The sequence below is a fragment of the Pseudophryne corroboree genome, chromosome 2 (assembly GCF_028390025.1).
Source record: "Pseudophryne corroboree isolate aPseCor3 chromosome 2, aPseCor3.hap2, whole genome shotgun sequence".
Taxonomy (NCBI): domain Eukaryota; kingdom Metazoa; phylum Chordata; class Amphibia; order Anura; family Myobatrachidae; genus Pseudophryne; species Pseudophryne corroboree.
In genome coordinates, this window is record NC_086445.1 from 487847269 (window position 1) to 487868562 (window position 21294).

General features: G+C 45.9%; 1 protein-coding gene across 7 annotated transcripts in view; it reads left to right on the plus strand.

Moving 5' to 3' along the window:
- Positions 1–21294, plus strand: part of RAD51C (RAD51 paralog C) — a 207942-nt gene that overhangs the window by 125844 nt on the left and 60804 nt on the right. For 6 of the 7 annotated variants that reach the window (XR_010226127.1, XM_063953898.1, XM_063953902.1 and 3 more), the window contains exon 5: positions 488–619. The exons of the other annotated variant lie outside the window; for it this stretch is intronic. Coding sequence is in view for 5 of the 6 variants with exons in the window: in XM_063953898.1 (XP_063809968.1) it covers positions 488–619 (132 nt within the window). In the remaining variant the exon portion in view is untranslated. The remainder of the gene's footprint in view (positions 1–487; positions 620–21294) is intronic. 7 annotated transcript variants of the gene reach the window in all.

Below are 21294 nucleotides of genomic sequence, written 5' to 3' on the forward strand. Positions count from 1 at the left end.
CAGTATATATTGTTTTCAATATTGATTTAAAAGGGTTTGTTAGTTAACCAATGGGAAAAAAAAGTTCTTGACTGGGAATTCTTTGCCATGGTAATCAGTAACCAGATGCATAGCAATCTATGCTGCGGTGTTCAATACTTTTATACTTATATCGCGGTTCGCAGTCGGGAGCCTGACACGGGTGCTACCCGGCTGAGAGCCTCGTCAGCCCCTTTTCCCACTGAAGTCTCCAACCTGGCATATTGCCGGGTTGGGTCACTCAACCCGGATTATTCCAACTGGCCCCTTTTACACCGCACACCAACATGGGTTATGCACGCTCATGTGCAATAACCCATGTTATGTGCTGGTGGTGTGAAAGGGGTATTATTCTGTGCTTTCCGCTTTGCTACTACCCAACTTTGTTTTGTAGAGCATTTGTAAAACAATGAAGAGTATGTTGGTGCTATAAAAATAAATGTTATTTTTATATTTGTTTTCACTCTAGATAAAATTGGTTATTATTGACAGCATTGCATTTCCTTTCCGACATGACTTTGAAGACCTCTCATTACGTACGCGCCTGCTAAATACTTTGGCACAACAGTTGATCAGCATTGCTTATTGTCACAAATTAGCAGTAAGTACATACTGTATATGTAAGATTTGTATTTAAGCATTTCAAACTTACAAAAAAGGAAAGTAAATGTATGGTGGGCATGAAAACAAGGAAGTACAGTATACAGTAGATCACCATACAGAAAACTAAACTAGGTATGACCAGGTGGACCAATACAATACAACCTACAATCTCTGAAGCTGACAATGAAGTACTAGGACAACTTTTGAATGGTGGTAGTCACAACCTTCCTACCTCTGTTTGTCTTATCACTCTTTCCAATTCTAAAGCACAATGGAATATGCTGAGCTATATAAGAAACTATAAATAAATACAACTTTGCCAACAACAAAGAAAACTAAACAGACACATAGTGGGGTATCCAGTTAGCCCCTATGGCGTCTCGGCAGATAAAAACGGACGGATATCGCGATTGATGACCAATGATCATTATCGCGCTATCCAATTAGAATTCGTTTTCATCAGCCAAAATTGGACCCTCTAATAGCGCAAAACACATGGGATCGGGGATAAGTGCTCAATCCCACTGCTCTCGCAGGCCACTTATCGTGGATTATGCTTCGGGTGCCTGAGGCACCCAAAACTTAATCCACAATAAATTCTGGCATGGTGGGGAGGAGCCCGCAGCATCGGAGCTAATTGGATAGCCTCCGGCGATACAATTACCCATGGTTATTGACCGCGGGTAATTGGATACCCCATAAACAGAGTACAATTTTAGTGTAATTTTTGTTTTCACCAGTAATGTAATTATACTATATGGTTGCAATTACAGTATATTACAGTAATAGGAATGAAAGATCATTTTGCTTTCCACGCATCCTTTATGAATATTTAATTTATTAAAAAGACTGTAATCTAAAAATGTCACTTGTTTTTTGCGTAACATAGGGGAATGTATGTTAGACGTTCTATGCAGTACAAGTATAATGTTATTTCTCTTACGTCCTGGAGGATGCTGGGGTCCACATTAGTACATGGGGTATAGATGGGTCCACCAGGAGCCATTGGCACTTTAAGAGTTTGAGAGTGTGGGCTGGCTCCTCCCTCTATGCCTCTCCTACCAGACTCAGTTTAGAAAATGTGCCAGGAGGAGCCGGTCACAGCTAGTGGAGCTCTCCAGAGTTTCCTTAGTAAAAGTTATTTTTTAGTTTATTATTTCTCTAACGTCCTAGTGGATGCTGGGGACTCCGTAAGGACCATGGGGAATAGACGGGCTCCGCAGGAGACTGGGCACTCTAAGAAAGATTTAGTACTACTGGTGTGCACTGGCTCCTCCCTCTATGCCCCTCCTCCAGACCCCAGTTAGAATCTGTGCCCGGAAGGAGCTGGGTGCATTTTAGTGAGCTCTCCTGAGCTTGCTATTAAGAAAGTATTTTAGTTAGGTTTTTTTATTTTCAGAGAGCTTCTGCTGGCAACAGACTCTCTGCTACGTGGGACTGAGGGGAGAGAAGCAAACCTACTAACTACGGCTAGGTTGCGCTTCTTAGGCTACTGGACACCATTAGCTCCAGAGGGATCGAACACAGGAACTTAACCTTGGTCGTCCGTTCCCGGAGCCGCGCCGCCGTCCCCCTCGCAGAGCCAGAAGACAGAAGCCGGCGGGTTGAAACAAGAAGACGTCAAAATCGGCGGCAGAAGACTCCGGTCTTCATATGAGGTAGCGCCATTGCTCCCACACTAACCCACACACTCCGGTCACTGTAGGGTGCAGGGCGCAGGGGGGGGCGCCCTGGGCAGCAATTGAGTACCTCCTGGCAAAAAGCAGCATATATACAGCTGGGCACTGTAATATGCATGAGCCCCCGCCATTATTTTTACACAAAATCGCGGGACAGAAGCCCGCCGCTGAGGGGGCGGGGCTTATTCCTCAGCACTCACCAGCGCCATTTTCTCTCCACAGCTCCGCTGAGAGGAAGCTCCCCAGGCTCTCCCCTGCAGACTCACGATAGAAAGAGGGTAAAAAGAGAGGGGGGGCACATAAATTTAGCGCATTAATCATATATACAGCAGCTACTGGGTAAACACTAAGTTACTGTGTGATTCCTGGGTTATATAGCGCTGGGGTGTGTGCTGGCATACTCTCTGTCTCTCCAAAAGGCCTTGTGGGGGTCCTCATATAGAGCATCCCCTGTGTGTGTGGTGTGTCGGTACGCTTGTGTCGACATGTTTGACGAGGAGGGCTATGTGGAGGCAGAGCAGGTGCAGATGAATGACGTGTCTCCGCCGACGGCGCCGACACCTGATTGGATGGATATGTGGAAGGTGTTAAATGATAATGTAAACTCCTTGCATAAAAGGTTGGATAAAGCTGAAACCTTGGGACAGTCGGGGTCTCAGCCCATGCCTGATCCTACAGTGCAGAGGCCGTCAGGGTCTCAGAAGCGCCCACTATCCCAAATTGTTGACACAGATATCGACACGGATTCTGACTCCAGTGTCGATGGCGATGATGCAAAATTGCAGCCTAAAATGGCTAAAGCCATCCGCTACATGATTATAGCAATGAAGGATGTATTGCACATATCAGAGGTAAACCCTGTCCCTGACAAGAGGGTTTATATGTATGGGGAGAAAAAGCAAGAGGTGATTTTTCCCCCTTCACATGAGTTAAATGAGTTATGTGAAAAAGCGTGGGATTCCCCCGATAGGAAAGTGCTGATTTCCAAAAGGTTACTTATGGCGTACCCTTTCCCGCCAACGGAAAGGATGCGCTGGGAATCCTCCCCTAGGGTAGACAAAGCTCTGACACGCTTATCTAAAAAGGTGGCCCTGCCGTCACAGGATACGGCCTCCCTAAAGGATCCTGCGGATAGGAAGCAGGAAAGTATCCTGAAGTCTGTTTATACGCATTCAGGTACTCTACTGAGGCCGGCAATTGCGTCGGCCTGGATGTGTAGTGCTGTAGCAGCATGGACAGATAATCTGTCTGAGGAACTGGATACCTTGGACAAGGATACTATTTTACTGACCCTGGGGCATATAAAAGACGCTGTCCTATATATGAGGGATGCCCAGAGGGACATTTGCCTACTGGGCTCTAGAATAAATGCAATGTCGATTTCTGCCAGTAGGGTCCTGTGGACTCGGCAATGGACAGGTGATGCCGACTCCAAAACGCACATGGAGGTTTTACCTTACAAGGGTGAGGAATTGTTTGGGGACGGTCTCTCGGACCTAGTTTCCACAGCTACGACTGGGAAGTCAAATTTTTTGCCATATATATATTCCCCCACAGCCTAAGAAAGCACCGTATTACCAAATGCAGTCCTTTCGATCACAAAAAAGCAAGAAAGTCAGAGGTGCATCCTTTCTTGCCAGAGGCAGGGGTAGAGGAAAGAAGCTGCACCATACAGCTACTTCCCAGGAACAGAAGTCCTCCCCGGCTTCCACTAAATCCACCGTATGATGCTGGGGCTCCACAGGTGGAGCCAGGAGCGGTGGGGGCGCGTCTCCGAAATTTCAGCCACCAGTGGGTTCGCTCACAGGTGGATCCCTGGTCTATACAGATTTTGTCTCAGGGATACAAGCTGGAATTTGAAGTGATGCCCCCTCACCGTTACCTCAAATCGGCCCTGCCAGCTTCCCCCATGGAAAGGGAGGTAGTGTTAGTGGCAATTCACAAGTTATATCTCCAGCAGGTGGTGGTAAAGGTTCCCCTCCTTCAACAGGGAAGGGGATACTATTCCACAATGTTTGTGGTAACGAAACCGGACGGTTCGGTCAGACCCATATTGAATTTAAAGTCCCTGAACATTTATCTGAAAAGATTCAAGTTCAAAATGGAATCGCTGAGAGCGGTCATTGCAAGCCTGGAAGAGGGGGATTTTATGGTGTCTCTGGACATCAAGGATGCTTACTTGCATGTCCCCATTTATCCACCTCATCAGGAGTACCTCAGATTTGTGGTACAGGACTGTCATTACCAATTCCAGACGTTGCCGTTTGGGCTCTCCACGGCACCGAGAATATTTACCAAGGTAATGGCGGAAATGATGGTGCTCCTGAGAAAGCAAGGAGTCACAATTATCCCATACTTGGACGATCTCCTCATAAAGGCGAGGTCCAGATAGCAGTTGCTGATCAGCGTAGCACACTCTCAGGAAGTGTTGCAACAGCACGGCTGGATTCTGAATATCCCAAAATCGCAGCTGATTCCTACGACGCGTCTGCCCTTTCTGGGCATGATTCTGGACACAGACCTGAAGAAGGTGTTTCTCCCGGCGGAGAAGGCTCAGGAGCTCGTGACTCTAGTCAGAGACCTCTTAAAACCGAAACAGGTGTCGGTGCATCACTGCACGCGAGTCCTGGGAAAGATGGTGGCATCGTACGAAGCCATTCCCTTTGGCAGGTTCCATGCGAGGATCTCTCAGTGGGATCTGATGGACAAGTGGTCCGGATCGCATCTTCAGATGCATCGGCTGATCACCCTGTCCCCCAGGGCCAGGGTGTCTCTTCTGTGGTGGCTGCAGAGTGCTCACCTTCTCGAGGGCCGCAGGTTCGGCATACAGGACTGGGTCCTGATGACCACGGATGCGAGCCTCCGAGGATGGGGGGCAGTAACTCAGGGAAGAAACTTCCAAGGGTTGTGGTCAAGTCAGGAGGCTTGTCTGCACATAAATATCCTGGAACTAAGGGCCATATACAACGCCCTGAGTCAAGCGGAGCCTCTGCTTCGCAACCAACCGGTGCTGATTCAGTCAGACAACATCACCGCAGTGGCTCATGTAAACCACCAGGGCGGCACAAGAAGCAGAGTGGCGATGGCGGAAGCCACCAGGATTCTTCGTTGGGCGGAGAATCACGTGCAAGCACTGTCAGCAGTGTTCATTCCGGGAGTGGACAACTGGGAAGCAGACTTCCTCAGCAGGCACGACCTCCACCCAGGAGAGTGGGGACTTCATCAAGAAGTCTTCACGCAGATTACAAATCGATGGGAACTGCCACAGGTGGACATGATGGCATCCTGCCTCAACAAAAAGCTAAAAAGATATTGCGCCAGGTCAAGGGACCCTCAGGCGATAGCTGTGGACGCACTAGTGACACCGTGGGTGTTCCAGTCGGTCTATGTATTTCCTCCTCTTCCTCTCATACCCAAGGTGCTGAGAATCGTAAGAAAAAGAGGAGTGAGAACAATACTCATTGTTCCGGATTGGCCAAGAAGGACTTGGTACCCGGAACTGCAAGAAATGCTCACAGAAGACCCATGGCATCTGCCTCTCAGACAGGACCTGTTGCAACAGGGGCCCTGTCTGTTCCAAGACTTACCGCGGCTGCGTTTGACGGCATGGCGGTTGAACGCCGGATCCTAGCTGAAAAAGGCATTCCGGATGAAGTTATTCCTACGCTAATAAAGGCTAGGAAGGACGTGACAGCAAAACACTATCACTGTATATGGCGAAAATACGTTGCCTGGTGTGAGGCCAGGAAGGCCCCTACAGAGGAATTCCAGCTGGGCCGGTTCCTGCACTTCCTACAGTCTGGAGTGACTATGGGCTTGAAGTTAGGGTCCATAAAGGTCCAGATTTCGGCCCTATCCATTTTCTTTCAAAAAGAACTGGCTTCTCTTCCTGAGGTTCAGACGTTTGTTAAGGGAGTGCTGCATATTCAGCCCCCTTTTGTGCCACCAGTGGCACCTTGGGATCTCAACGTGGTGTTGGGTTTCCTGAAATCCCACTGGTTTGAGCCACTTAAGACCGTGGAGCTAAAGTATCTCACGTGGAAGGTGGTCATGCTATTGGCCTTAGCTTCGGCTAGGCGTGTGTCAGAATTGACGGCTTTGTCATGTAAAAGCCCCTTTCTGGTTTTCCATGTGGACAGGGCAGAATTGCGGACTCGTCCACAATTTCTGCCGAAGGTGGTGTCATCTTTTCATTTGAACCAACCTATTGTGGTGCCTACGGCTACTCGTGACTTGGAGGATTCCAAGTTGCTTGATGTAGTCAGGGCTTTGAAGATTTATGTGGCCAGAACGGCTGGAGTCAGGAAAACTGACTCGCTGTTTATCCTGTATGCATCCAACAAGCTGGGTGCTCCTGCTTCAAAGCAAACTATTGCTCGCTCGATCTGTAACACGATTCAGCAGGCTCATTCTGCGGCTGGATTGCCGCATCCAAAATCGATAAAAGCCCATTCCACAAGGAAAGTGGGCTCTTCTTGGGCGGCTGCCCGAGGGGTCTCGGCATTAAAGCTTTGCCGAGCAGCTACTTGGTCGGGTTCAAACACTTTTGCAAAATTATACAAGTTTGATACCCTGGCTGAGGAGGACCTTGTGTTTGCCCATTCGGTGCTGCAGAGTCATCCGCACTCTCCCGCCCGTTTGGGAGCTTTGGTATAATCCCCATGGTCCTTACGGAGTCCCCAGCATCCACTAGGACGTTAGAGAAAATAAGATTTTACTCACCGGTAAATCTATTTCTCGTAGTCCGTAGTGGATGCTGGGCGCCCGTCCCAAGTGCGGACTTTCTGCAATACGTGTATATAGTTATTGCTTAATAAAGGGTTATGTTATGTTGGCATCCGTGGTTGGTGCTTGGTTGATTGTTCATACTGTTAACTTGGTATGTTATCACAAGTTATACGGTGTGATTGGTGTGGCTGGTATGAGTCTTACCCTGGATTCCAAAATCCTTTCCTTGTAATGTCAGCTCTTCCGGGCACCGTTTCCTTAACTGAGGTCTGGAGGAGGGGCATAGAGGGAGGAGCCAGTGCACACCAGTAGTACTAAATCTTTCTTAGAGTGCCCAGTCTCCTGCGGAGCCCGTCTATTCCCCATGGTCCTTACGGAGTCCCCAGCATCCACTACGGACTACGAGAAATAGATTTACCGGTGAGTAAAATCTTATTTTTACAGGGAGGCTGCTGGCAACAGCCTCCCTGCAGTGAGGGACTTAGGGGGGGAGCAGTGTCCGCCCTGCGGGGTCTGAGCCACTGTCTCCGCTGACTGGACACAGAGCTCCAGAGGGGATAGATCGTTCCCCGCCACAGGGGATCGCTCACCCCAGCAGCATGCCGCCACCCCCTTGCAAAGCTGAAGATTGTGGCGAGTGAGACACCGACCCCCCCCTAGCAAGCGGGGGGCCGGTGTGAAGATGGCGGCATCAGGGTAGGAGCGCAGTATTATCTGCGCTCCGGGAGGCTCAGTGGTACATTGTGCGGTGCTGTGAGGGGCGCCCTGAGCCAGCGCCTGCACCCTACACTGGTCACTCAGCCTGTCGGGGTCCCAGGATCTCAGCTAGCATCAATCCTCAGGCCAGTATAATCCTACGAAGAGCGGGTAGACAGCGCCATTTTGGGGGCGGAGCTTCTCCTCAGAGCGGACCAAGCAGCGTTCAGCGCCATTTTCCTGCCTGCAGAGAGTATTTCTTCCACTGGGGCGCAGTCACTCAAGGGGAAGCCTTCCAAGGAAGGTGGTTAATACTGAAAGTTGGCCTTCCAATCAACATTCTGGAACTAAGAGCCGTATACAACGGTCTTCTTCAGGCGTCCCATCTTCTAAGAAATCGGGCCATTCAAGTGCAGTTGGACAACGTAACAGCAGTGGCTTACATAAACCGACAGGGCGGAACGAAGAGCAGAGCTACCATGGCGGAGGTAACAAGGATCCTCCTTTGGGCAGAAAAACACGTGTTGGCGCTGTCAGCATTCTTCATTCCGGGAGTAGACAACTGGGAAGCAGACTTCCTCAGCAGACACGATCTCCATCCGGGGGAGTGGGGTCTCCATCCGGAGGTGTTCAAAGGCATAACAGACCTTTGGGGATTACCCCAAATAAACATGATGGCCTCTCGTCTCAACAAGAAGCTTCAGCGTTTTTGTTCCAGGTCGCGGGACCCACAGGCCGTGGCAGTGGACGCCCTGGCGTCTCTGTGGGTGTTCCAGTCGGTATACGTGTTTCCACCACTCTCACTCATCCCAGAAATCCTAAAGCTCATAAGGAGAACAAGGGTTCAAGCGATTCTCATTGCTCCAGACTGGCCGAGAAGGGCTTGGTACGCGGACTTTTTTGATCTACTACAAGCCAAGGCCCCTTCCTCTTCGAGAGGACCTGCTGCAGCAGGGGCCGTTTGCCTATCAGGACTTACCACCGCTACGTTTGACGGCATGGAGGTTGAACGCCTGATACTAGCTCAGAAGCGCATTCCGAACAAAGTTATTACTACCTTGATACAGGCTAGGAAAGGAGTAACGTCTAATCATTACCATCGTATTGGAAAAAATATGTGTCTTGGTGTGAGTCCAAGAGGTTTCCTACGGTGGAGTTTCAACTGGGATGGTTTCTCCTCTTCCTGCAGGCAGGAGTGGATATGTTCCTGATGTTGGGATCTGTAAAGGTCCAGATTTCGGCACTGAGGTTCAGACCTTTTTGAAGGGAGTTCTGCACATCCAACCTCCCTTTGTACCGCCTACGGCGCTATGGCATCTTAACGTGGTGTTGCAGTTTCTCCAGTCTGACTGGTTTGAGCCTCTGCAAGAGGTAGAGGTCAAGTTTCTTACGTGGAAGGCTGTAACTTTGTTGGCCTTAGCTTCTGCTAGACGTGTGTCAGAGTTGGGGGCTTTGTCCTGTAAAAGCCCATACTTGATCTTCCACGAAGATAGAGCTGAGCTCCGGACACGTCAGCAGTTTCTTCTGAAGGTTGTGTCGGCATTTCATATCAACCAACCTATTGTGGTGCCAGTGGCTACTGACTCCTCAATTTCATCAAAGTCCTTGGATGTGGTAAGTGCTCTGAAAATCTATGTGAAGAGGACTGCTCGTCACAGAAAATCGGACTCTCTGTTTGTCCTGTATGATTCCAAGAAAATTGGTTGTCCTGCTTAAAAGCAGACGATCTCTCGCTGGATCAGGTTCACTATCCAGCATGCGTATTCTACTGCAGGATTGCCGTGTCCTACGACTGTCAAGGCCCACTCTACTCGTAAGGTGGGGTCTTTGCCGAGCTGCAACTTGGTCTGGGTCGATCACGTTTGCAAAGTTCTACAAGTTCGATACTTTGGTCTCTGATGATCTGAAGTTCAGTCAATCAGTTCTGCAGGAGCCTCCGCGCTCTCCCTCCCGTTCTGGGAGCTTTGGTACATCCCCATGGTACTAATGTGGACACCAGCATCCTCTAGGACAGGGATGGGGAACCTTCGGCCCTCCAGCTGTTGTTGAACTACACATCCCAGCATGCCCTGCAACCGTTTTAGCATGGCCAAATAGCAAAACTGTAGCAAGGCATGCTGGTATGTGTAGTTCAACAGCAGCTGGAGGGCCGAAGCTTCCCCATCCCTGCTCTAGGACGTAAGAGAAGATAGGATTTTGGTACCTACCGGTAAATCCTTTTCTCGTAGTCCGTAGAGGATGCTGGGCGCCCGCCCAGCGCTTTGTTTTCCTGCTATCGTTATTTGGTTCAGTACAACTTCGTTTTAGTTATGTACTGCATTGTTACTTGGTAAGTAATGTTTCAGCGGTTGCTGAGTTTTCAATCTAAGTTAGCCTGATGTTCCTTGTATGTGTGAACTGGTGTGAATCGCCACTATCTGTGTTAAATCCTTCTCTCGAAGATGTCCGTCTCCTCAGGCACAGTTTCTAGACTGAGTCTGGTAGGAGGGGCATAGAGGGAGGAGCCAGACCACACTCTCAAACTCTTAAAGTGCTAATGGCTCCTGGTGGACCCATCTTTACCCCATGGTACTAATGTGGACCCCAGCATCCTCTACGTCACAGGTTCTCAAACTCGGTCCTCAGGACCCCACACGGTGCATGTTTTCCTGGTCTCCTCACAAAATCACAAGTGAAATAATTAGCTCCACCTGTGGACCTTTTAAAATGTGTCAGTGATTATTGAATACACCTGTGCACCTGCTGGGTTACCTGCAAAACATGCACTGTGTGGGATCCTGAGGACCGAGTTTGAGAACCACTGCTCTACGTACTATGAGAAAAGGATTTCCCGGTAGGTAACCAAAATCCTATTTTCATTGTTGTAGTGATGTTGCTTTCAACATGCCATAAGTTATAAATTCCACAATTTATCAAATAAAGCGCTCCTGTTATAAATTCCACAATTTATCAAATAAAGCGCTCCTGTATATGGTTGCTGCAGTATTATAGAATGTACTTTTGTCCAGGACTCCTAGGCTGCTCCACACTGAATTGCTGCTCTAACAGCCTGTCTAAATATAGCTAAGCTCTACCAGCAGGCAATGTAATGGCTTCAGTGCTTGAGGAGTTAACAGCATGATATGCCTGATTAGCTTGCTAATGTGGAAGTTATAAAAAGGTCCATGCTTATGCATAGTTTCTGTCATTGCGCCAGTTCAAATATATTTTAACTGGAATCAACATGCAAGTCGCCTTGCCTGATTGGGCTTTTTGAATTCAGCAGATGCCTGCATTATTCCCTTACTCTTTGACATTCAGATTCTATTTTATTTGTATAATGTATTTATTGTTCCAAACATAATAACTTGGCAAGTTTTCAAATGAATAGTGCTGTGGTCTGAGCTTTTTAGCTTTAGATCAAAGGCATAATGCAAAACTGCATACTCATAATGCCATCTCCTGAGAGAAACCACACGCTCTTTGCCTGAACATTTCATATGCTATGTACACAAAAGAAAAGGTTTATATGATTGACATGATTCTTGGAGACTCTTGCTTACAGAGTGTTACTGTTAGAACAGCAGTATAATCACAGAAGGAAAGCACAAGCTGGTGGCTCATTAAAGTATGTTTAGCATTGTAGGTGTGTATTATACACACACACGTATATACAGTAGATAGATAGATACATACATACATACATACATACATACATATTGATAGAAAACATACAGGAGTATCAGCAATCTACTGGATATGATTTGAACTGATATGGAAGTCAGAATGATGCACTAAACTGAGAGCAACTAATATCTTGCCCTGCAGTGGAAGATGGCACTTGATAGAAGACTTTGCAATCAAGTGTGCAGGAGTAGGCTCTTGAAGTAACTGTACACTGGTGAGGGTCGTAACCCTGATGGTGATGAATGGTATTCACACACTGATTTAGGTTGTGCACTTGCAGACAGAATAATAATGTACGCAGGTGAAGGGTAGATTTTGCTGTGAGATGGATGTTTGCACAGGCTTGCGGTCTGGATATAGTTAGCAGTGAAGAACTGCACAGGTTAGGAAATGTTAATTGTACAGGCTGGCAGGCTGAAGCAATTTAGGAGAAACTGGAGCAGGAAACAGGTCTGATGAGCTCAGAACTAGAGCGTTCACAATGGGATGTGCACCTGACAATAAATTCAGCAATCAAACCAGGAATCAGGAAGCAGAGCTTCTTATACCGGAAGCAGGAATGGTAAAATACAAGTTGTACTGACAATGAGCAGATGCAACTGAGGGATTTAAATAGAGCGCACTAATCAGTCATTGGTGCCTCTTGTCAGGTGGAAGTCAACTGATCAATCCAACATATCAGCACCAATGCAGTGCAGAAGACAGGAATAGGCACCAAATTACAAGCCGCTAACCAGACTCAGTATGTTTATGTTTACAGTAGTGGCCAATAGAAGCACCCCAGCAGGTGTAGCGACAGTGCCGGGTCCTGTAAAGGGTAGTTAAGAGTCCGTTGCGTGACTTTATATATGTGATATATAAAGAGAGCAAGTACTTGCGGCACTCTAAACACAAACAGAATAAATCGTCAGCCAGAAATAGCTTTCAACTTTTCAATATTTCTTGGGGTATATACTGTATATATAAAACTAGCTGAATACCCATGCTTCGCTACAGAATTTCAAATATTTCCGTGTGTGTAACTTTCATTTTGAAGGACTTCCTGGTAAACTACATTTTTAGTCTTTTCTTCAGGCTAGAGAATGGCCAGGCTGTCAGAGGAGCTAACTCTGGAACAGGCAACATACAACAGGTCATTGGAGAAGCAGTCACTCCTCAGATCCACACCAGCCACTTTCAGACTCTATTCCTGAGCTTCATTAATGGTCATGGTGTAGCAGAACTTTACCGGCAACTGCAGCCGTTTGAACTTGAAATGGTAGTCTAATGGGATCAGAGGAATTCTCGGAATGGAGACCGTTTCGGGTGGATGCTAAAGAAGCACCTAACAATCCTCCAATTTAAAATGAAACAAAAATCGACAGATTGTCGGTAAAAGAATCGTTAAAAAAGATTGTTTTTAAACCTAGATTAACATGCTTCTAAAAATGTATACACCTGCTTAGGCACTTTATTTGGTAACGTTTGTATGCAAAAACCAAATCGAAAGCTTATCTGGATTAAGAGATCATGAAGAATTTATTAAAAACACATTTTCTTCTTAGTGGGTGCCTGCGTCACAAAACAAAGCTACTGTCCAAATTTCAAGTTCCTAGTACTCATGGCTCCAGAGATTTTGTGATGAGCCAGTTAGTCATTCAGTGGTATTTGGCTCTTTTCACCTCTTAGGGGGTGGACTTTTGAAAAAATCCCTTCTGCAACTGCACCATGCATCACCATTATATTTCAGTGTGCCTTGGCAATATTTAAATCTTGTTCAGTGTGCCGCGAGTTGTAAAAGGTTGAAAATCTCTGATTTAGACCATATTGGTGTATAGTGTCCAATCTGGATATCCAGCGTACTTCTTTTTGACGTATTATACGGCTACTGTCCCTACCCCAAACAGGTGTTGCACACAATTTATCAGTAAATACTCTGATGCTGTTACCTGCAGTTGCTGGTGCATGATGTATCCTGCTACTTTTTGGTCACTTTCTCCATTTTTAAAAGCAACCCTGATGAAGGAACGCTGATTTGCCATCCTTTCCTTGAATCAATAGGTGGTTTTGCCCATGTACAATCCACAGGGGCACAGTAGGATATACACCACAGAACTGGGATCCGGAGTATAGTGACCTAGAGCTGATCATGGTGAACTCAACTCCAGAACCTGATTCCAGGAATGTGGTGCTGGAACTCACTACTGTAAACACAGGGACACAGGGCCTTAGGAAACACAGGAATTGATAAGCTACAGTTGGAAGTAAGAACTGAGGACTCAGCGCTGAAACCAGGAATAAGGGACTCAGGTCAGTGCAGTGACATACAGATGCACAGGCCTGGAACCTACACAGTGAAGACAGAACTGGAACCTAAACTCTGCTTTAGCCCTCGCTATCAGTAACCCAGACATGAGAGACCACCTGCAGCTGATGTGAACTAGCAGAGTACTGTTGATAACAAGGCAATTTGCATTAATAGGACAATTGCTGAAGCAGCTACTGTAGATAACACAATGGAGCAATAGATACGATAATGGCCTCTGATGAATGCAGACCACTGGGTGTTGTGCAGAGTCACTGTAGATAGACAAGCTCTAAAGGGGAGTACTCACGGAGCGATAATCTAAGCAATCTGACTAGATTGCTTAGATTTTCAGCAACATCTCTCCGTGTGTACCCCCCACAGCAATAGCGATGCGCGCCCCCGCACGTCGCTATCGCTGCTGCTAGATTGAGCCTGCATGCAGGCCAATCTAGCAGGTCACTCATTTCACCCGCTGGGTGAAATGAGCGTGTGTGTCCCGCACGTTCAGCACACATCGTGCTGTGCTGAGCGGGGGGAGAGATGTGTGCTGAGCGGTTCGCTCAGCACACATCTCTCCCCTGATCTGCCGGTGAGTACTGGCCTTAAGTTTAGCAGAGTGTTTGCAGGAGAACAGGCACTTAATGTAAAGTATGGTCCTTGCTGAAAAGCAGACACTTAAACAAATGCAAAGTACTTAACTGAGAAGCAGGGATTAGAATGTATAAAATGATGTATAAAATATATGGGGATGCACAGGAATGTATAAAATATGGGATCCGGTCTCTAGGTCGACAGTAACTAGGTCGACCACTATTGGTCGACAGTAACTAGGTCGACAGGGTCTCTAGGTCGACAGGTCAAAAGGTCGATTATGAGTTTTTCACAATTTTTTTTTTCAACCTTTCATACTTAACGGTCCACGTGGACTACAATTGGGAACGGTAGCTGAGCGAGGCACCTTGCCCGAAGCATGGCGAACGAAGCGAGCCATGCGAGGGTACACGGTGCACTAATTGGGGTTCCCAGTCACTGTACGAAGAAAACAACTCAAAAAAATAAAAAAAAACTCATGTCGACCCAGAGACCCTGTTGAACTAGAAACCCTGTCGACCTAGTTACTGTCGACCAATAGTGGTCGACCTAGACAGTGTCGACCTAGTTACTATCTACCTTCCATACCACACCCATAGAATATAATGGGGGTGGAGAGGAGGAAAGGAGAAAAATAGTCAGCGATGGATAATCTAGGAAAACTCAACTTCCTAAGGAAATGTCTACAACTAAACTTGCAGTTCAGGGAAGTACTAAACTTAAGTGTATGCTTGCAAATGCAAGAAGCCTAACAAGTAAAATGGGGGAATTAGAAATTATTGCACTTAATGACCAATATGATATCATAGGCCTTACAGAGACATGGTGGGATGATTCTCACGACTGGGCAACAAACATGGAGAGGTACACCCTCTTCAGGAGAGATAGGACTAATAAAAAAGGAGGGTGTGTTTGTCTTTATGTTAAGCCATTTTTAGAACCTTATGTAAAGGAGGTCATTTACGAGGGGACTGGTGATAACGTGAAGTCATTACATTAAACTACAGGTCATAGGAATAATACTATGGGTGTATTATAGTGTATGTTACTATGAATATGTCACGATCCATGCAGTTTCTCCTCCATGCCTGGGGTGGCGCTCTCTGCTCTGGTGCTCAGCACTTTCTGCTCTGTATCTGCAGCTTGGTAATTAGCTGTTACCACAGCTGTGAGCAGCACCTGAACTCACTACTTAGGCCAGCCACACAGGCTCCCTGTTGCCAGTTCATCGTGTCAAGGTTGTCTCAGTTCCTGGTCCTGGTTATGCTGGTCTCTACTGCTAAATTATCCATAGAACTGCCAGGTTCTACCACAGTGCTATCCTGTGATCCAGCTACAGTGCAATCCTGTGATCCTGCTACAGTGCAATCCTGTGATCCTGCTACAGTGCAATCCTGTGATCCTGCTACAGCGCAATCCTGTGATCCTGCTACAGCGCAATCCCGTGATGCTGCTACAGCGCAATCCCGTGATGCTGCTACAGTGCAATCCTGTGATGCTGCTACAGCGCAATCCTGTGATCCTGCTATAGTGCAATCCTGTGATCCTGCTACAGTGCAATCCTGTGATCCTGCTACAGTGCAATCCTGTGATCCTGGTACGTTGCATACTCTACCACAGTGCTATCCTGTGATCCAGCTACAGTGCAATCCTGTTATCCTGCTACAGTGCTTATTCTACCACAGTGCTATCCTGTGATCCAACTACAGTGCAATCCTGTTATCCTGCTACAGTGCATACTCTACCACAGTTCTATCCTGTGATCCAGCTACAGTGCAATCCTGTTATCCTGCTACAGTGCATACTCTACCACAGTGCTATCCTGTGATCCAGCTACAGTGCAATCCTGTTATCCTGCTACAGTGCATACTCTACCACAGTGCTATCCTGTGATCCAGCTACAGTGCAATCTTGTTATCCTGTTACAGTGCATACTCTACCACGGCGCTATCCTGTGATCCAGCTACAGTGCAATCCTGTTATCCAGCTACAGTGTATACTCTACCACAGTGCTATCCTGTGATCCAGCTACAGTGCAATCCTGTTATCCTGCTACAGTGCATACTCTACCACAGTGCTATCCTGTGATCCAGCTACAGTGCAATCCTGTTATCCTGCTACAGTGCATACTCTACCACAGTGCTATCCTGTGATCCAGCTACAGTGCAATCCTGTTATCCTGCTACAGTGCATACTCTACCACAGTGCTATCCTGTAATCCTGCTACAGTGCATACTCTACCACGGTGCTATCCTGTGATCCTGCTACAGTGCAATCCTGTTATCCTGCAACGTTGCATACTCTACCACAGTGCTATCCTGTGATCCTGCTACAGTGCAATCGTGTTATCCTGGTATGTTACATACTCTACCACAGTGCAATCCTGCAACCCTGCGTTCCCTGTTCAAGTGCATCCTGCTATGGTGCAATATCCGCTACTGAACAATCCTAATGCAAAGTGCCTTCACAGTCCAGTATTCTTATTTTAAATTGGCGTTTAGTCTTGCCAACATACCTAGCCCCACATTGACACTCAAGTAGATATATAACAAATGTAGTTTGGCAATTCATTAACCCCTTAATATCCCAGTATCTGGTCCGATCATGATTCCAAACTTTCTTTCTCTCTTTACTTACAAAAGGACACACTTTGCAATGATTACATGGGAAACACCCATTTGTATTTTTCAACCACAATTCATCCTTAATATTTGGAAGACTACATGGTGACAAAATATTTTTAAGGGTTCTTGCTCGTTTAAATATTACCTGTGGTTTTTTTGGGAGAACTCCTTTAAAAACCGGGTCAAGCTCTAAAACATCCCAGTGTTTACTAAGAATTTCTTTTATTTGTCTATTTTGGATATTATAACCAGTGACAAATGGTATGAATGGTTTATCAATTTTTTCCCTCTCCTTATATATCAACAAATCACTCCTTACCAATTTATCTGCTTTCTCTTTACATTTATTAATTACTTTTAGAGGGTATTTCTTTTCCTTAAAACGCTCCATGTACAGTTCTGCTTGTTCCTCATACATAGCAGCATCCGTACAGTTCCTCTTTATCCGCTAAAATTGAGAGTAGGGAATATTAGAAAACCCAATTTTTTAGGTGACAACTATTGTAATGGATGTAATTATTACTGTCCACCTTTTTTTATATGAGTATATGTGCTAATATTTTTCCCTGGAGTCCATTCACTAGTATCTAACACAAGATCTAAATATTCAATTTTCTTTTATTATATTGATTCACATTAATATATTGCATAAAAGAATTAAAATCATCCTGGGTTCCCTTCCAAACAACCAACATATCATCTATAAACCTATTATATTGAACAATATTTTTTTGAAAAGGGTTGTCATTATAAATGACTTCAGACTCCCACTTACCCAAATATACAGTGGGGATCGAAAGTTTGGGCACCCCAGGCTAAAATTCATTTTAATGTGCAAAAAGAAGCCAAGGAAAGATTGAAAAATCTCCAAAAGGCATCAAATTACAGATTAGGCATTCTTATAACATGTCAAAAAAAGATTTTATTTCCATCATTTACACTATCAAAAGAACAGAAAACAAAAAATGGCGTCTGCAAAAGTTTGGGCACCCTGCAGAGTTAATACCTTGTACTGCCCCCTTTGGACAGCTGAGACCTGGCAGTGTCATGGATTGTTCTCAATCATCATCTGGAAAGACCAGGTGATGTCAGTCTCAAAGGTTTTAAAAGCCCAGACTCATCTGACCTTGCTCCAACAATCAGCACCATGGGTTCCTCTAAGCAGTTGTGTAGAACACTGAAACTGAGAATAGTTGACGCTCACAAAGCAGGAGAAGGCTATAAGAAGATAGCAAAGCGTTATCAGATTCCCATATCCTCTGTTCGGAATGTAATTAAGAAATGGCAGTCATCAGGAACAGTGGAAGTTAAAGCAAGATCTGGAAGACCAAGAAAAATATCAGACAGAACAGCTCGCAGGATTGTGAGAAAAGCAAGTCAAAATCCACGTTTGACTGCACGATCCCTCCAGGAAGATCTGGCAGACACTGGAGTTGTGGTACACTATTCCACTATAAAGAGATACTTGTACAAATATGGTCTTCATGGAAGAGTCATCAGAAGAAAACCTCTTCTACTTCCTCACCACAAAAATCAGCGTTTGAAGTTTGCAAATGAACATATAGACAAGCCTGATGCATTTTGGAATAAAGTTCTGTGGACAGATGAGGTTAAAATAGAACTTTTTGGCCGGAATGAGCAAAGGTACGTTTGGAGAAGGAAGAGCACAGAATTTAATGAAAAGAACCTCTGTCCAACTGTTAAGCATGGGGGTGGATCAATCATGCTTTGGGGTTGTATTGCAGCCAGTGGCACAGGGAACATTTCACGAGTAGAAGGAAAAATGGATTCAATAAGATTCCAGCAAATTTTGGACGCTAACTTGATGCCATCTGTGAAAAAGCTGAAGTTAAAGAGAGGCTGGCTTCTACAAATGAATAATGATCCTAAACACACCTCAAAATCCACGGTGGATTACATCAAGAGGCGTAAACTGAAGGTTTTGTCATGGCCTTCACAATCTCCTGACCTCAACATAATTGAAAATCTATGGATAGACCTTAAAAGAAAAGTGCGTCACAGACAGCCCAGGAATCTCAAAGAACTGGAAGACTTTTGTAAGGAAGAATGGGCGAAGATACCTCAAACAAGAATTGAAAGACTCTTGGCTGGCTACAAAAAGCATTTACAAGCTGTGATACTTGCCAAAGGGGGCAGTACAAGGTATTAACTCTGCAGGGTGCCCAAACTTTTGCAGACACCATTTTTTTTTTCTGTTCTTTTGAAAGTGTAAATGATGGAAATAAAATCAAACTTTTTTCGACATGTTATAAGAATGTCTAATCTGTAATTTGATGCCTTTTGGAGATTTTTCCATCTTTCCCTGGCTTCTTTTTGCACATTAAAATGATTTTTTGCCTGGGGTGCCCAAACTTTCAATCCCCACTGTATATATATGTGTGTATATATATATATATATATATATATATATATATATATTTATTCAAGTGAAGTAGTCCTCATGCATGTGAGTGAAACAAATGATTACCTTTGGCTTTTTGTGTTGGATGAATCAAGTGTTAACCTAGAATCTCTTCAGCATAAAAACTAGTTTTTCCACTTTAATTTGACTGACCACTATCTTGCTGAGGTGCTAAGAGAAATCATTAAGGGATATAAATTTGCATACAGTCCCGAATATAAAGGGACTGAACCGCAGGTCCCTTATCCCTCTCAATATTAATTGATCGCTGTGTGTAAGTGTCCCTAACCTCCTGTTATGAGCCACGGTAGTGGCTCATTCCTATTTTGCATTTTGGTTATGTACTTTATGTTATTCTTCTGTTTCTGTTCCCCTTGGCTTATATGGGGTGTCCGGAGTCCACCCTTAAGGAGAGGGTACTGTTATGAACTACAAGTAGTGGTTCATTCCTGTTTGCTTTCTGTTTATGTATTTTGTACTATAGTTCTGTTCGCATGCCAGGATTTCCATTACTCTGGTTTAGAAGACTCTTGTTGGCCGCCGGTGGTGAGTCTGTGTAATTGCAGCCTGTTTCTATGTGTTTAGTCTCACCTGTCAGATAGTTGATCATTATGTGGTGAGTCTCTGTACTGCAATCTGGCTCTTGTCTGTTACTCTCACCTGCAGCTATTCTGGTCATTATCTTGTTCCTGGCTTCCAGCCATCCTGATTGGGGCGTGTTCCCTTATTACCTAGCTACCTTTGCAGTTCTGAGCTGGTGATAGACGTCCTGCTAAGATACCTGTATGTTCCTGAATAGAGTCTTGTCTAGTATTGCATCTGAGTCCAGAGCTTCCTGTGAGCTGTTCCTGCCCTGGTGTGTTCCTGTGATCCAGTAGCCCAGAGTCCTGAGTCCTGGTGTCCGGAGCCTGTTAAAGATATCTGTCCGGCTTTTTTGTTATGTGAGCCTGTGACTGCGGCTTTGGGGTTCCCGTCCATCCGCCTGTGTGCACACCGGTGTCGTGAGTAGCGGCTTTGCCGCACCTTACGGCCTTGGCCGTATCTGTCCGTTATATTTGCTTTGGATTTTCTGCAGAGGGTTCTGCGTATGCGGTCATTGCTGGTACACAGTAGTATTGTGTCGGCATGTGGACAGCATTTCATTTGTTGTAGTTTGTCCTGGCGGCGGTGCCGCACATACTGTTGTTTGAGTTCTGTAGTTGCCCCAAACTCGAGTTTCTGTTTAGTTAGAGGTTCCCCTTGTTCTTGCCCCGTCTCAGTTTACGCCTTGTCTCCAACTTAGACCGGGGGGCATCGGAGTTGGGCAGACATAATCCGCCCTTCAAACGCGGCTGCTGTGGGCCCAAGCAAACATAGTCTCGCAGGCGTAGACTGACCACGCGGGTGGAACAACAGAGTCAAGTTTCTATAGGGGTTTGCTGCTGAACTCAATTCCCACTCCAGCATTACGTTCCTGTACTTGGGGCTCATCCGCCCAGTTTCAGGAGTACCAAGTACAGTGAACGTAACACCTCCCTTCCCACCCCTCCATTGAGTATCTCCCTAATGATCTTTTAACTGATTTGTCTTATAGGGGGTAATCCAGAGTTGATCGCAACAACAAATTTGTTAGCAGTTGGGCAAAACCATGTGCACTGCCGGGGAAGGGGGGGGGGGGGGGTTCAGGGCAGATATAACATGTGCAGAGAGAGTTAGATTTGGGTGGGGTGTGTTCAAACTGAACTCTAAATTGCAGTGTATAAATAAAGCAGCCAGTATTTACCCTGCACAGAAACCGTATAACCCACCCAAATCTAATGGGCCCTACACACTTGGCGATATTCTGAAAGATATGAACGATCTCGTTCATAAATGAACGAGAACTCGTTCATATCTTTCAGTGTGGAGACTTAAGCGATAAACGATGCGCGTCCCCGCGCTCGTTCATCGCTGGTCTCCCGTCGGCTGTGCATGCAGGCCAATATGGACGATCTCGTCCAT